Source organism: Lissotriton helveticus, chromosome 5_1 (assembly GCF_964261635.1).
Source record: "Lissotriton helveticus chromosome 5_1, aLisHel1.1, whole genome shotgun sequence".
Lineage (NCBI taxonomy): Eukaryota > Metazoa > Chordata > Amphibia > Caudata > Salamandridae > Lissotriton > Lissotriton helveticus.
In genome coordinates this window covers 1385337085-1385352667 of record NC_136065.1, presented here as the reverse complement: position 1 = coordinate 1385352667, position 15583 = coordinate 1385337085, and the positions used below count along the sequence as shown (strand labels likewise).

At 48.0% G+C, this 15583-nt stretch overlaps 1 protein-coding gene across 1 annotated transcript in view; it reads left to right on the top strand.

Moving 5' to 3' along the window:
* Positions 1-8064, top strand: part of LOC144752662 (pendrin-like) — a 928614-nt gene extending 920550 nt beyond the window's left edge. Inside the window, exon 8 of the mRNA XM_078640532.1 lies at positions 7925-8064. Coding sequence (XP_078496658.1) covers positions 7925-8064 — 140 coding nt within the window. The remainder of the gene's footprint in view (positions 1-7924) is intronic.
* Positions 8065-15583: the final 7519 nt, after the last annotated feature.

The following is a 15583-nucleotide window of genomic DNA, read 5'->3' as shown; positions in this document are numbered from 1 at the left end:
CCAGCTACTGTGCTTCCTCCCTAAAGTTGACATGGCAAGCAGTACTTTGGTACCTCCACAATTGGCTACTGATGTACCCTTGTGAGTCCCTAGTATATGGTACTAAGGTACCCAGGGCATAGGTACACCAGGGGACTCCCATGGGTTGCAGCATGTATTATACCACCCACGAGAGACAACTTAAACTGAGAATACAGGCCTAGGATTACAGCATATGTAAGCTGGTGCTAGCACCACTTACTACAGATATAAGTTTCCTTATATCTGAGGTCACTTTTCCTAAAACCTATAAGTCAACCCTAAGGCAGGCCTTTCAATCCTGAATGTAGGGTGCTGGGTTATAAGTTTGAGGCTGCATGAGCAGGAGACTGTCTACTAACCCCAAATTCGATTCTCCAGCCTTTATAACTACATCAGCCATTTTTATACATATATCGGCCATGCGTCATTCCGTGATGGCTAACTATATATTGGCTGTGCCAAACCTGGTATCAAACATGTTGGAATCATGCCCCAACACCATTAGCTATGTTGGAGGTATGATTCCATACACTGGGGGCTCCTCCGGGAAGCCCCTAGTACTCCTGGTACTAGCCTTCAGGGTATGCCAGCAAACTAGGGCTGCTGCTGACCCCAGGCATGTTTCTGCTGCTGAGCTGAGCTCAAGCAGGGGAAAGTAAAACAATAGGCTTCTTGTCATAGGGACGTGTGACCACCTCCTAAACAGGTCTTAGTTTATTAGTCTGGGGTGGGGGCACTTGCCAGCGCCACCGGATTGCTTTGAAGGGCACATTTGGTGACCTTCTTGCATACTCTAGTTAAAACCAGTTCTGGGAGGCCTTGGCTCCCCCTCTGGCGCAAAACTGGACAAAGGATATGAGTTTCCTCCCCTCTGTCCAGCACCCCCTCTGAGAGGGGCCCCTGAGTCGTTCTAACCAAAAAAGAGCTTACCTGTGTGTGGGTCCTCAGATTTGTCGTGAAACAAGACTCTAGCCTGAAACCACATCACTCTTCGACCGTCTGGACACTTGGACTTCGCCAAGAACTAAAAACTGCATCACAGAAAGCTCCTACTGCTCCTGGTCTCGCTGTTCTGAAGGTCTTGTTTGTTGTCTGTGTCTGTACTTCATCCAAGATCTTCAACAGACCTGTGGGCATCAAGGACACCCAAAGGAATCTCCCTTGGAGTGAAGGATTCACTTCCCTGCATCTGCAGGCACCCCAACGAAGCTGACCGGTCTGCTGCTCCTTGTGTACCACGGACTTTGAAAGGCTCAGTAACCCAAGTGACAGTTCTACAACTCTCTCGAGGCCTGACCTGTCCTCTGCAATTTTTAGGCCAGTATCCCTCATCAGAACTGCTGGGACCGAACCCCGGTGCACTGTATCGACTTGCCGTTGCCAAGGCTTGTTAGCTCTGCACTCCAGAGATCTTCGTGCTACAAGAAGTTCTGGCCTCCGGCATCTCTTCCTGCCAAGATCTTCATCCTTACTGCATCCTCTGCTCCGTGGCCTTCATTTTTGGTGAACTGCTCGAGGTCCTCTTGCTAATCTTGTGCCTTTGACCTGTGGGTCCTCTCAAGAATCTTCTCTTGCTTCAGTGGGCTCCCTTGCTAGCTAGGGGCCTGTTCTGACTCGCCTGCATTTGGTGAGTCCCTTGGACCTTGCTGGTCCCAACGTTGCTCATTCATCCTTTTCCACATCTGTTGCTGCTGCCAAGGCTTGTTGGTGCTCCTGATGGTTACGGACCCCCTGGTTCTCGACTTCTGATGTGGGACAGCTCGTGAGCAGCTCCTGGTCTTCCTGAGTGTCACTGGCAAGCGCCCCCACCACACACTAAGTCCTGTTTGGGAGGTGGTTACTCCTCCCTGAGACAGGAAACCTATTGTCCTACAGTCCCCTGCTCGAGCTTGGCTCAGCAGCAGGAGGGCTAAATTGTCTTTGTGGTCGGCAGCAGGACCAGCTTGCTTGCAGACCCTGAAAGGCTGTTACCAGGAGTGCAGGGTGGTCCCCTAAGGAACCCCCTATACATAAGATCATACTTCCAACACTTGAATCAGTGTTGGGGTATGATTCCAACATGTTTGATACCAAACATGACTGGGTTCTGTGCTGCCACTATATAGTTAGACATGTTGCAATCACTGATGTCCACTATTTGTATTAAAATGTCTGACCACACTTACAAAGCCTGGAGAATCGACTCTGGGGTTTGTAGGGGTGTTTTGCTCATGCAGGGGCACCCTCATACTTATAATTAGACACTCTGCCCTCAGGACTGAAGAGCCTGCCATAGTTCAGTGACTTTAGAAATAAGGAAACTTATATATTTGTTGTGAGAGGTGCACACACCAGCTCACACAGGCTGCAATGGCAGGCCTTTAGTCACAGTTTAAGTGACTCCCATGGGTGGCACAATACATGATGTAGCCGATGGGAGACTCTTGGTGTACGTATGCCCTTTTTACCATATACTAAGGACTTACAAGGGTACACCATTAGTCAATTGTGGAAGTTCCAAAGTACTTACCATGTCAATTTAGGGGAGAACGCACAATTGCTGATTAGCAGGATCATAGCAGACCAGGTCAAAGACACACCGACACCAAGCAAAAAGTGCTGGTAACCATGAAAGCAGATGCTTCTTTCCGACAAAACCTCATAGTGATGCTACAGGATGAGAGCAAAATCGGCAAAGGAAAGACCAGATGAAGAAATATGCCACCTGCAAGCAAAAATCAAGGACCTGCCATTTGAGGTAGGAGACTGGGTGCTAGTCAAATGGGAATAACGAAGAGATAAATCACTCAAAGCGATCATGTGAAAGGGAACTATGATATGACGATTTGTGAGTGACCAGAAACATCTCCCATTTCATGAGGTATCATCACTCGAACCAATCCCCCAGTCGAGTGCTGGGAAATCTAAGTCACCTCACACCTTCGGTGTATAAAATGCTTAATTTATCATATCTTGCTCCAAAATAACCCATCAATACTAAATAAGCAATGGTTTGTAAAAGGTCACGATCTGTGAAGGTGGGCCACTGTTTATGGGGTGCCCGGTCCTATTTTTGGTCTCAATCCGACCCTGTCCAAGAATAATTAATTGGATCTTAAGGTACTATTTTTGCTCCATCTAATTATTCGAAAACAACGGGTACCGATAACTCTAAACAGCTCCTCTTATTCCTTTACACCATCTCTTCCCTTTTCTCTTGTAAAGTGGAACAGGCAGACTTGACTTGCGGTTATTTCCGCAAAATAGTTTGGAATGCACTAATGTGCATTGTTCACTTTATCTTGGTTTGTGGAAAGTATCTTATATATTACCCGTTTTAATTTGGTGTTGCCTATGAAAGAAATCAATACATTTTGTAATTGCAATATTTACGACCTTGAGAAAGCCTCTGGTGAACATACCGTGGGGGTGGGGGGTGAAGAACTTGTTGGCTGCCCTCTGATATGGAATTTGTTTTGGGTTCTTTCAGACATATGCAAGCTGTGAGTCTGAAGACATGACTGCATAAATACAATAAACACCTGTGCAATAACAAAATTGCTAGGCCTGTTGTTCCCTGAAATAACTGAACTTCCTGTAAGGACCTTGAGAGGGATGGATTTGGGTTGACATTCCACCTAAATCACTGCGTTTATTTGGGGAAAATAATGGTTTGATTTTTGAAATGACAACAAGAATAATAGCTCGGATTTTGTTGGATAACCTTTACTAGATGTGAGGGAGAGTAGTTTTGCGTGGATCTGGGACATGAAATCAGTGGCGACGATCAAGTTTTTAGCAAGTAAGTGCAACCCTTTCCTAGTACAGATGGGTCAAGGTTAAATTATTTTACTCCATACTCCATGTTTTCGAGAGGCATTGATTATGTTTTTTCTTTCAGAATACTTTCTCATAGCTAACTAACGCAATGAAAGCCGTTTTCAGATTAGTGGACTAAAATGTCTCCCTATTTATTTTATGCTGCTACAATCAAGGGGTCCAGTCGTGATCCTCTCATGTTAGAACTGGGCAACAGAGGAAGCCCCAGTAAGGCAAATGTTTGTAACTTAAAAAATTAGTCAAGTCTTTTGCAAACTTGCATTCACTGCTCAGAAGAGGGTGGGGTGTACATTGTGAGAAGTTGGCCTGGCATATGATGTCCACTGTTCTAGTGGGCACCTTGCACCAGTCCAAACAACCCTTATTGATGCTAGGTTTAAGACAACCTTTATAGAAAGCTATCCTAGTGGTAGCTGTGGATAGCAGTCTTCAGGCTAAGTCTTGAAGGAATGTAAAGCAGCTTGTTTTACCGGTCCATAATCTCTTGAATGATCAAATGAAAGCACACCATACAAGGTATGTATCAAATATATTTGTATTTATTCTAAACACAACCCCTCCAGTCTCTTTATGAGGCTAGAGGCAAAAGTACAATACAAGGACCAAATGGCACACAGTAAACTAGCACAGTATACGTTTTGCCCTAGGAGCCTCAAACCACATACAAAAATAGTGGTATAAGAACCATGTGAGGGATAGAAGTGAGGCCTAGGGCCTGTAGAACCGCTGGGGCAACCAGGAACCACCCAAGGTAGGGACGCAGGAGACCCACGGGGGACGCGTGCAGTGTTTAAACACAGCCGCAAATCACCATTGACTTCTATGGAGAAAAAGCAAGTTACAATTTAAAGATTAAGGACACTTTGGAGTGAACTATGATGGTACCCCTTTAGACTTAGACACTTCGTGAGTCAAGACCCTCGGGAGCACCAGAGTACTAGTGTTAGCTCACCCAGGGAAGCCGGGTGCAAAGGTGTCTTTATGTGTCCGGTTTCGTCGTCGATTCCAATGGAGAGCTGCGAAGAAGTGCTGCAGGCGACCAGAGAAAAAGTGCCCGGGTGGATCCAAGGGTGGATCGTACAAGACAGAGGTCCTCATCCTCTGCTCCAACCCTTCAGCCTGGGACGACTCCTGGTGGCCGACGGCACTGGGGGCAGCCCGACAACAATCGACCACGCACGCAACCTGGGAATCATCCTCGACTCAACGCTCTCAATGACCAAGCAATTCAACGCCGTCTCATCCTCCTGCTTCAACACCCTCCAGATGGATCTCGACAGATACAAGAAAGACAGTCACCCAGGCCCTCGTCAGCAGCAGACTCGACTACGGAAACACCCTCTACGTGGGAGCCCCGACCAAGCTCATCAAACGACTACCACGCATCCAAAACGCCTTGGCACTACTGATCCTCGACGTACCACGCCAAGTCCACATCACCCCCCACCTGAGAAACCTGCACTGTCTCCCCGTCAACAAGAGGATATCCTTCAAGCTCCTCACCCATGCACACAAGGCAATCCACAAGACTGGCCCAGCCTACATCAACAGATGGCTCTCCTTCCACATCCACAACCTCCAGCTATGCTCCTCCGACCTCACACTCGCCATCGTCCCGCGCATCCGAACAACAACCACCGGTGGGAGATCCTTCTCCCACTTGGCCGCCAAGACATGGAACACCCTCCCACTGAGCCTACGACAGACCCAAGACCTGCGGACCTTCAGGGGGATACTCAGGACCTGGCTGTTCGATCAGTAGCGCCCCCCCCAGTGCCTTGAGACCCTCGCGGGTATGTAGTGCACTTTACAAATGATTGATTGATTGAAGAACCTGAAAGCAGAGGGGACAGAGTCTGGGTCACTAGCCAGTGACCAGGATGGCGACAGGAAGGTGCCAGCCGGTGTCGGGTGCTTTCAAATGAAGTAGGTGAAGCTTGACTCTTCAGCCACGAGGACCATGAGGCGTCAACGACGACCAGGAGCTGGATTCGAGCTGTCCCACGTAGGATGTCGAGTGCTGCATCGTCGGTATCCGGATTGGACCCAATAAGCCTTGGCAACAGCAACCCACGCTAGAAGATAAGATTGGCTGCGATGCAGACCAGCAAGGTCTGAGGGACCCTTTGGAGGGGAGTCAGGGCATGTCTGGAGCAACCAGGAAAGCCCAAGACACAAAGGATTGTCCTTTGTGAGGACCCACTAGCCAATGGACTAGAGATCGAGAAGAAGCCTCGAGCTGCGGTGAAGAAAATGGACTCACGGAACACTCGTGGAGTGCTGGCCTCTCAGCTTCGGGGCAAGGGCAACAACTAGCCCAATGCACAGCTTCGGGAAACTTCGAGAAGTAGGTGCAATTGCAAAATTGCAGGATGTCCAGGAGTTCCGGTCCCTTGTCTCTCGTGACGGGGCTATGGGTCTCAGCTTTGCTGGGATCTCATGTTGGCCTCAGAGATGTCTGGAAGTCCGTGTCCTGTGTTGCAGATTCTTCGGGATCCGGCAGGAGCCTCGAAAATGCAGACCGGCAAGATGCTCTTAGGTGCCTGTTTGAACAGGGAGGTCACTCCTTGATCCCAAGGGAGATTTCTTCCGTATTCCAGTCGATATGGAATGTTGAAGGTCCAAGATTTCTATTTCAGAGTTTCGTCCAGGGTAATCTATAGTCCTAGGGACTGGGGTCCTATACTTATACTACGTTTAGGGGATGGACTAACTCTAAGGTCCCACCTATGGGAGGACCTGGGGAGGGGGTGGTTACACCCCTTCCCCTTTGTCTAGTTTCGTGCCAGAGCTGGGGCTGAGTGCCCCAGCAACCGGTTTGAACTGGGAAATGCATAGAGCACCTTGTGTGCCCCAGGCAGTGTCTGAAAAGCATTCACTGAATGTAACCCACCCTGCCCCAATACACTAAAGCCTGTCTGGGGAGGTGCTGACACCTCCCTGGACAGAAACCCTATTGCCCAGGCCTCCCCTGCCGGAGTTTCGTCCAGCAGCAGGAGGTCAGATTCGTGTCTGTGGCAGCAGCATCCATTTTGTGATGCTGAGGCTCTTTAAAACTTTAACCGGGTATACCAGTGTGTACATGTCTTCTCCCTCTAGAAGGGTGGGATGCTACCCCTGGCGCCAGAACTGGTGGGGGGTTGTACTCCAAAGTGTTTGACACCAAACACGACATGTTTTGATAAAGCCAAACCAAAGTTAGCATTAACCTCGAGGATTATAATGCACTTAAGCGTATATAGTATGGGCACATCAAAGAACAGCTATAAGGAAGGGATTCCGAAAGCTGCAGAGGGGCTCAGCTCATGCTAGGGCACCCTCTCACACAAAACCAAGCACTCTGCCTTCAGGATTGTCAAGGCCTGCCATAGGAGTGACTTATAGGTTAATATGTGTCTATGTGTCTATATGTATAGGTAGTTATAGGTATACTATAACTTATTAAGGGGTGCTTACACCACCTTACCCAGGCTGCAAGTGCTGACCTGTGGTGCCATTTTGGAAGGCTTCCCAGGGGTGGCATAATGCATGTTTCAGCCCCTGGTAGGCCTCTGGGGTACATATGCCCTTGGTACCAAAGGTACCATATTCTGGGGCTCACAAGGTAACTCAGTAACCAGTCTGGTATGTACCTAAAGTACATGGTATCAATTTAGAGAGAGAACAGCTAGGCTGTGGTCCTGATTAGCAGGGCCACAGCCAGACTAAAGTCGAAAAACCAGTGAAACACAGCAAAAAGTGAGGGTAACCATAGGAAGCAGACCCTACTCTCCTACATACATGAATATGTATTATGTCCACAAGTTCAATTCTGGTTGCTCTTGTCCTCCGTTCACGATTTTTAAACTGTCCTGACTCCGTGCCCAGTGGAAAATCTGTAAAAACTGGAAACCTAGTTGTAAAGCTGTAACTAGACTACGCAGAGAGTACCACTACTATAAACTGATGTATTGGGTATGTTACATTGCCATTTGTAGAGAACAAATTTGATAGATAAATGTTTTTTAAAACCGTGGTTTTCTGGGAGCTGCTTCATGAAGGAGCTGTCCAGAACTTATATTCCAACCCGTTTATTTTTTGTGAGGTTCATTCAGCATCCTGAATGTTATGATGTCAGAACTGTTACAGAACCTTAACACAGGACAAATGTTTAATACTACCAACCTGGACCTTAGCAGTGTGAACAGCAGAAGACTCCTACTGCTCCTGGTCTCGCTGTTCTGAAGGTCTTGTTCATCGTCTGTGTCTGTACTTCATCCAAGATCTTCAACAGACCTGTGGGCATCAAGGACACCCAAAGGAATCTCCCTTGGAGTGAAGGATTCACTTCCCTGCATCTGCAGGCACCCCAACGAAGCTGACCGGTCTGCTGCTCCTTGTGTACCACGGACTTTGAAAGGCTCAGTAACCCAAGTGACAGTTCTACAACTCTCTCGAGGCCTGACCTGTCCTCTGCAATTTTTAGGCCAGTATCCCTCATCAGAACTGCTGGGACCGAACCCCGGTGCACTGTATCGACTTGCCGTTGCCAAGGCTTGTTAGCTCTGCACTCCAGAGATCTTCGTGCTACAAGAAGTTCTGGCCTCCGGCATCTCTTCCTGCCAAGATCTTCATCCTTACTGCATCCTCTGCTCCGTGGCCTTCATTTTTGGTGAACTGCTCGAGGTCCTCTTGCTAATCTTGTGCCTTTGACCTGTGGGTCCTCTCAAGAATCTTCTCTTGCTTCAGTGGGCTCCCTTGCTAGCTAGGGGCCTGTTCTGACTCGCCTGCATTTGGTGAGTCCCTTGGACCTTGCTGGTCCCAACGTTGCTCATTCATCCTTTTCCACATCTGTTGCTGCTGCCAAGGCTTGTTGGTGCTCCTGATGGTTACGGACCCCCTGGTTCTCGACTTCTGATGTGATACAGCTCGTGAGCAGCTCCTGGTCTTCCTGAGTGTCACTGGCAAGCGCCCCCACCACACACTAAGTACTGTTTGGGAGGTGGTTAATCCTCCCTGAGACAGGAAACCTATTGTCCTACAGTCCCCTGCTCGAGCTTGGCTCAGCAGCAGGAGGGCTAAATTGTCTTTGTGGTCGGCAGCAGGACCAGCTTGCTTGCAGACCCTGAAAGGCTGTTACCAGGAGTGCAGGGTGGTCCCCTAAGGAACCCCCTATACATAAGATCATACTTCCAACACTTGAATCAGTGTTGGGGTATGATTCCAACATGTTTGATACCAAACATGACTGGGTTCTGTGCTGCCACTATATAGTTAGACATGTTGCAATCACTGATGTCCACTATTTGTATTAAAATGTCTGACCACACTTACAAAGCCTGGAGAATCGACTCTGGGGTTTGTAGGGGTGTTTTGCTCATGCAGGGGCACCCTCATACTTATAATTAGACACTCTGCCCTCAGGACTGAAGAGCCTGCCATAGTTCAGTGACTTTAGAAATAAGGAAACTTATATATTTGTTGTGAGAGGTGCACACACCAGCTCACACAGGCTGCAATGGCAGGCCTTTAGTCACAGTTTAAGTGACTCACATGGGTGGCACAATACATGATGCAGCCGATGGGAGACCCTTGGTGTACGTATGCCCTTTTTACCAAATACTAAGGACTTACAAGGGTACACCATTAGTCAATTGTGGAAGTTCCAAAGTACTTACCATGTCAATTTAGGGGAGAACGCACAATTGCTGATTAGCAGGATCATAGCAGACCAGGTCAAAGACACACCGACACCAAGCAAAAAGTGCTGGTAACCATGAAAGCAGATGCTTCTTTCCGACAAAACCTCATAGTGATGCTACAGGATGAGAGCAAAATCGGCAAAGGAAAGACCAGATGAAGAAATATGCCACCTGCAAGCAAAAATCAAGGACCTGCCATTTGAGGTAGGAGACTGGGTGCTAGTCAAATGGGAATAACGAAGAGATAAATCACTCAAAGCGATCATGTGAAAGGGAACTATGATATGACGATTTGTGAGTGACCAGAAACATCTCCCATTTCATGAGGTATCATCACTCGAACCAATCCCCCAGTCGAGTGCTGGGAAATCTAAGTCACCTCACACCTTCGGTGTATAAAATGCTTAATTTATCATATCTTGCTCCAAAATAACCCATCAATACTAAATAAGCAATGGTTTGTAAAAGGTCACGATCTGTGAAGGTGGGCCACTGTTTATGGGGTGCCCGGTCCTATTTTTGGTCTCAATCCGACCCTGTCCAAGAATAATTAATTGGATCTTAAGGTACTATTTTTGCTCCATCTAATTATTCGAAAACAACGGGTACCGATAACTCTAAACAGCTCCTCTTATTCCTTTACACCATCTCTTCCCTTTTCTCTTGTAAAGTGGAACAGGCAGACTTGACTTGCGGTTATTTCCGCAAAATAGTTTGGAATGCACTAATGTGCATTGTTCACTTTATCTTGGTTTGTGGAAAGTATCTTATATATTACCCGTTTTAATTTGGTGTTGCCTATGAAAGAAATCAATACATTTTGTAATTGCAATATTTACGACCTTGAGAAAGCCTCTGGTGAACATACCGTGGGGGTGGGGGGTGAAGAACTTGTTGGCTGCCCTCTGATATGGAATTTGTTTTGGGTTCTTTCAGACATATGCAAGCTGTGAGTCTGAAGACATGACTGCATAAATACAATAAACACCTGTGCAATAACAAAATTGCTAGGCCTGTTGTTCCCTGAAATAACTGAACTTCCTGTAAGGACCTTGAGAGGGATGGATTTGGGTTGACATTCCACCTAAATCACTGCGTTTATTTGGGGAAAATAATGGTTTGATTTTTGAAATGACAACAAGAATAATAGCTCGGATTTTGTTGGATAACCTTTACTAGATGTGAGGGAGAGTAGTTTTGCGTGGATCTGGGACATGAAATCAGTGGCGACGATCAAGTTTTTAGCAAGTAAGTGCAACCCTTTCCTAGTACAGATGGGTCAAGGTTAAATTATTTTACTCCATACTCCATGTTTTCGAGAGGCATTGATTATTTTTTTTCTTTCAGAATACTTTCTCATAGCTAACTAACGCAATGAAAGCCGTTTTCAGATTAGTGGACTAAAATGTCTCCCTATTTATTTTATGCTGCTACAATCAAGGGGTCCAGTCGTGATCCTCTCATGTTAGAACTGGGCAACAGAGGAAGCCCCAGTAAGGCAAATGTTTGTAACTTAAAAAATTAGTCAAGTCTTTTGCAAACTTGCATTCACTGCTCAGAAGAGGGTGGGGTGTACATTGTGAGAAGTTGGCCTGGCATATGATGTCCACTGTTCTAGTGGGCACCTTGCACCAGTCCAAACAACCCTTATTGATGCTAGGTTTAAGACAACCTTTATAGAAAGCTATCCTAGTGGTAGCTGTGGATAGCAGTCTTCAGGCTAAGTCTTGAAGGAATGTAAAGCAGCTTGTTTTACCGGTCCATAATCTCTTGAATGATCAAATGAAAGCACACCATACAAGGTATGTATCAAATATATTTGTATTTATTCTAAACACAACCCCTCCAGTCTCTTTATGAGGCTAGAGGCAAAAGTACAATACAAGGACCAAATGGCACACAGTAAACTAGCACAGTATACGTTTTGCCCTAGGAGCCTCAAACCACATACAAAAATAGTGGTATAAGAACCATGTGAGGGATAGAAGTGAGGCCTAGGGCCTGTAGAACCGCTGGGGCAACCAGGAACCACCCAAGGTAGGGACGCAGGAGACCCACGGGGGACGCGTGCAGTGTTTAAACACAGCCGCAAATCACCATTGACTTCTATGGAGAAAAAGCAAGTTACAATTTAAAGATTAAGGACACTTTGGAGTGAACTATGATGGTACCCCTTTAGACTTAGACACTTCGTGAGTCAAGACCCTCGGGAGCACCAGAGTACTAGTGTTAGCTCACCCAGGGAAGCCGGGTGCAAAGGTGTCTTTATGTGTCCGGTTTCGTCGTCGATTCCAATGGAGAGCTGCGAAGAAGTGCTGCAGGCGACCAGAGAAAAAGTGCCCGGGTGGATCCAAGGGTGGATCGTACAAGACAGAGGTCCTCATCCTCGGCTCCAACCCTTCAGCCTGGGACGACTCCTGGTGGCCGACGGCACTGGGGGCAGCCCGACAACAATCGACCACGCACGCAACCTGGGAATCATCCTCGACTCAACGCTCTCAATGACCAAGCAATTCAACGCCGTCTCATCCTCCTGCTTCAACACCCTCCAGATGGATCTCGACAGATACAAGAAAGACAGTCACCCAGGCCCTCGTCAGCAGCAGACTCGACTACGGAAACACCCTCTACGTGGGAGCCCCGACCAAGCTCATCAAACGACTACCACGCATCCAAAACGCCTTGGCACTACTGATCCTCGACGTACCACGCCAAGTCCACATCACCCCCCACCTGAGAAACCTGCACTGTCTCCCCGTCAACAAGAGGATATCCTTCAAGCTCCTCACCCATGCACACAAGGCAATCCACAAGACTGGCCCAGCCTACATCAACAGATGGCTCTCCTTCCACATCCACAACCTCCAGCTATGCTCCTCCGACCTCACACTCGCCATCGTCCCGCGCATCCGAACAACAACCACCGGTGGGAGATCCTTCTCCCACTTGGCCGCCAAGACATGGAACACCCTCCCACTGAGCCTACGACAGACCCAAGACCTGCGGACCTTCAGGGGGATACTCAGGACCTGGCTGTTCGATCAGTAGCGCCCCCCCCCAGTGCCTTGAGACCCTCGCGGGTATGTAGTGCACTTTACAAATGATTGATTGATTGAAGAACCTGAAAGCAGAGGGGACAGAGTCTGGGTCACTAGCCAGTGACCAGGATGGCGACAGGAAGGTGCCAGCCGGTGTCGGGTGCTTTCAAATGAAGTAGGTGAAGCTTGACTCTTCAGCCACGAGGACCATGAGGCGTCAACGACGACCAGGAGCTGGATTCGAGCTGTCCCACGAAGGATGTCGAGTGCTGCATCGTCGGTATCCGGATTGGACCCAATAAGCCTTGGCAACAGCAACCCACGCTAGAAGATAAGATTGGCTGCGATGCAGACCAGCAAGGTCTGAGGGACCCTTTGGAGGGGAGTCAGGGCATGTCTGGAGCAACCAGGAAAGCCCAAGACACAAAGGATTGTCCTTTGTGAGGACCCACTAGCCAATGGACTAGAGATCGAGAAGAAGCCTCGAGCTGCGGTGAAGAAAAGGGACTCACGGAACACTCGTGGAGTGCTGGCCTCTCAGCTTCGGGGGAAGGGCAACAACTAGCCCAATGCACAGCTTCGGGAAACTTCGAGAAGTAGGTGCAATTGCAAAATTGCAGGATGTCCAGGAGTTCCGGTCCCTTGTCTCTCGTGACGGGGCTATGGGTCTCAGCTTTGCTGGGATCTCATGTTGGCCTCAGAGATGTCTGGAAGTCCGTGTCCTGTGTTGCAGATTCTTCGGGATCCGGCAGGAGCCTCGAAAATGCAGACCGGCAAGATGCTCTTAGGTGCCTGTTTGAACAGGGAGGTCACTCCTTGATCCCAAGGGAGATTTCTTCCGTATTCCAGTCGATATGGAATGTTGAAGGTCCAAGATTTCTATTTCAGAGCTTCGTCCAGGGTAATATATAGTCCTAGGGACTGGGGTCCTATACTTATACTACGTTTAGGGGATGGACTAACTCTAAGGTCCCACCTATGGGAGGACCTGGGGAGGGGGTGGTTACACCCCTTCCCCTTTGTCTAGTTTCGTGCCAGAGCTGGGGCTGAGTGCCCCAGCAACCGGTTTGAACTGGGAAATGCATAGAGCACCTTGTGTGCCCCAGGCAGTGTCTGAAAAGCATTCACTGAATGTAACCCACCCTGCCCCAATACACTAAAGCCTGTCTGGGGAGGTGCTGACACCTCCCTGGACAGAAACCCTATTGCCCAGGCCTCCCCTGCCGGAGTTTCGTCCAGCAGCAGGAGGTCAGATTCGTGTCTGTGGCAGCAGCATCCATTTTGTGATGCTGAGGCTCTTTAAAACTTTAACCGGGTATACCAGTGTGTACATGTCTTCTCCCTCTAGAAGGGTGGGATGCTACCCCTGGCGCCAGAACTGGTGGGGGGTTGTACTCCAAAGTGTTTGACACCAAACACGACATGTTTTGATAAAGCCAAACCAAAGTTAGCATTAACCTCGAGGATTATAATGCACTTAAGCGTATATAGTATGGGCACATCAAAGAACAGCTATAAGGAAGGGATTCCGAAAGCTGCAGAGGGGCTCAGCTCATGCTAGGGCACCCTCTCACACAAAACCAAGCACTCTGCCTTCAGGATTGTCAAGGCCTGCCATAGGAGTGACTTATAGGTTAATATGTGTCTATGTGTCTATATGTATAGGTAGTTATAGGTATACTATAACTTATTAAGGGGTGCTTACACCACCTTACCCAGGCTGCAAGTGCTGACCTGTGGTGCCATTTTGGAAGGCTTCCCAGGGGTGGCATAATGCATGTTTCAGCCCCTGGTAGGCCTCTGGGGTACATATGCCCTTGGTACCAAAGGTACCATATTCTGGGGCTCACAAGGTAACTCAGTAACCAGTCTGGTATGTACCTAAAGTACATGGTATCAATTTAGAGAGAGAACAGCTAGGCTGTGGTCCTGATTAGCAGGGCCACAGCCAGACTAAAGTCGAAAAACCAGTGAAACACAGCAAAAAGTGAGGGTAACCATAGGAAGCAGACCCTACTCTCCTACATACATGAATATGTATTATGTCCACAAGTTCAATTCTGGTTGCTCTTGTCCTCCGTTCACGATTTTTAAACTGTCCTGACTCCGTGCCCAGTGGAAAATCTGTAAAAACTGGAAACCTAGTTGTAAAGCTGTAACTAGACTACGCAGAGAGTACCACTACTATAAACTGATGTATTGGGTATGTTACATTGCCATTTGTAGAGAACAAATTTGATAGATAAATGTTTTTTAAAACCGTGGTTTTCTGGGAGCTGCTTCATGAAGGAGCTGTCCAGAACTTATATTCCAACCCGTTTATTTTTTGTGAGGTTCATTCAGCATCCTGAATGTTATGATGTCAGAACTGTTACAGAACCTTAACACAGGACAAATGTTTAATACTACCAACCTGGACCTTAGCAGTGTGAACAGCAGAAGACTCCTACTGCTCCTGGTCTCGCTGTTCTGAAGGTCTTGTTCATCGTCTGTGTCTGTACTTCATCCAAGATCTTCAACAGACCTGTGGGCATCAAGGACACCCAAAGGAATCTCCCTTGGAGTGAAGGATTCACTTCCCTGCATCTGCAGGCACCCCAACGAAGCTGACCGGTCTGCTGCTCCTTGTGTACCACGGACTTTGAAAGGCTCAGTAACCCAAGTGACAGTTCTACAACTCTCTCGAGGCCTGACCTGTCCTCTGCAATTTTTAGGCCAGTATCCCTCATCAGAACTGCTGGGACCGAACCCCGGTGCACTGTATCGACTTGCCGTTGCCAAGGCTTGTTAGCTCTGCACTCCAGAGATCTTCGTGCTACAAGAAGTTCTGGCCTCCGGCATCTCTTCCTGCCAAGATCTTCATCCTTACTGCATCCTCTGCTCCGTGGCCTTCATTTTTGGTGAACTGCTCGAGGTCCTCTTGCTAATCTTGTGCCTTTGACCTGTGGGTCCTCTCAAGAATCTTCTCTTGCTTCAGTGGGCTCCCTTGCTAGCTAGGGGCCTGTTCTGACTCGCCTGCATTTG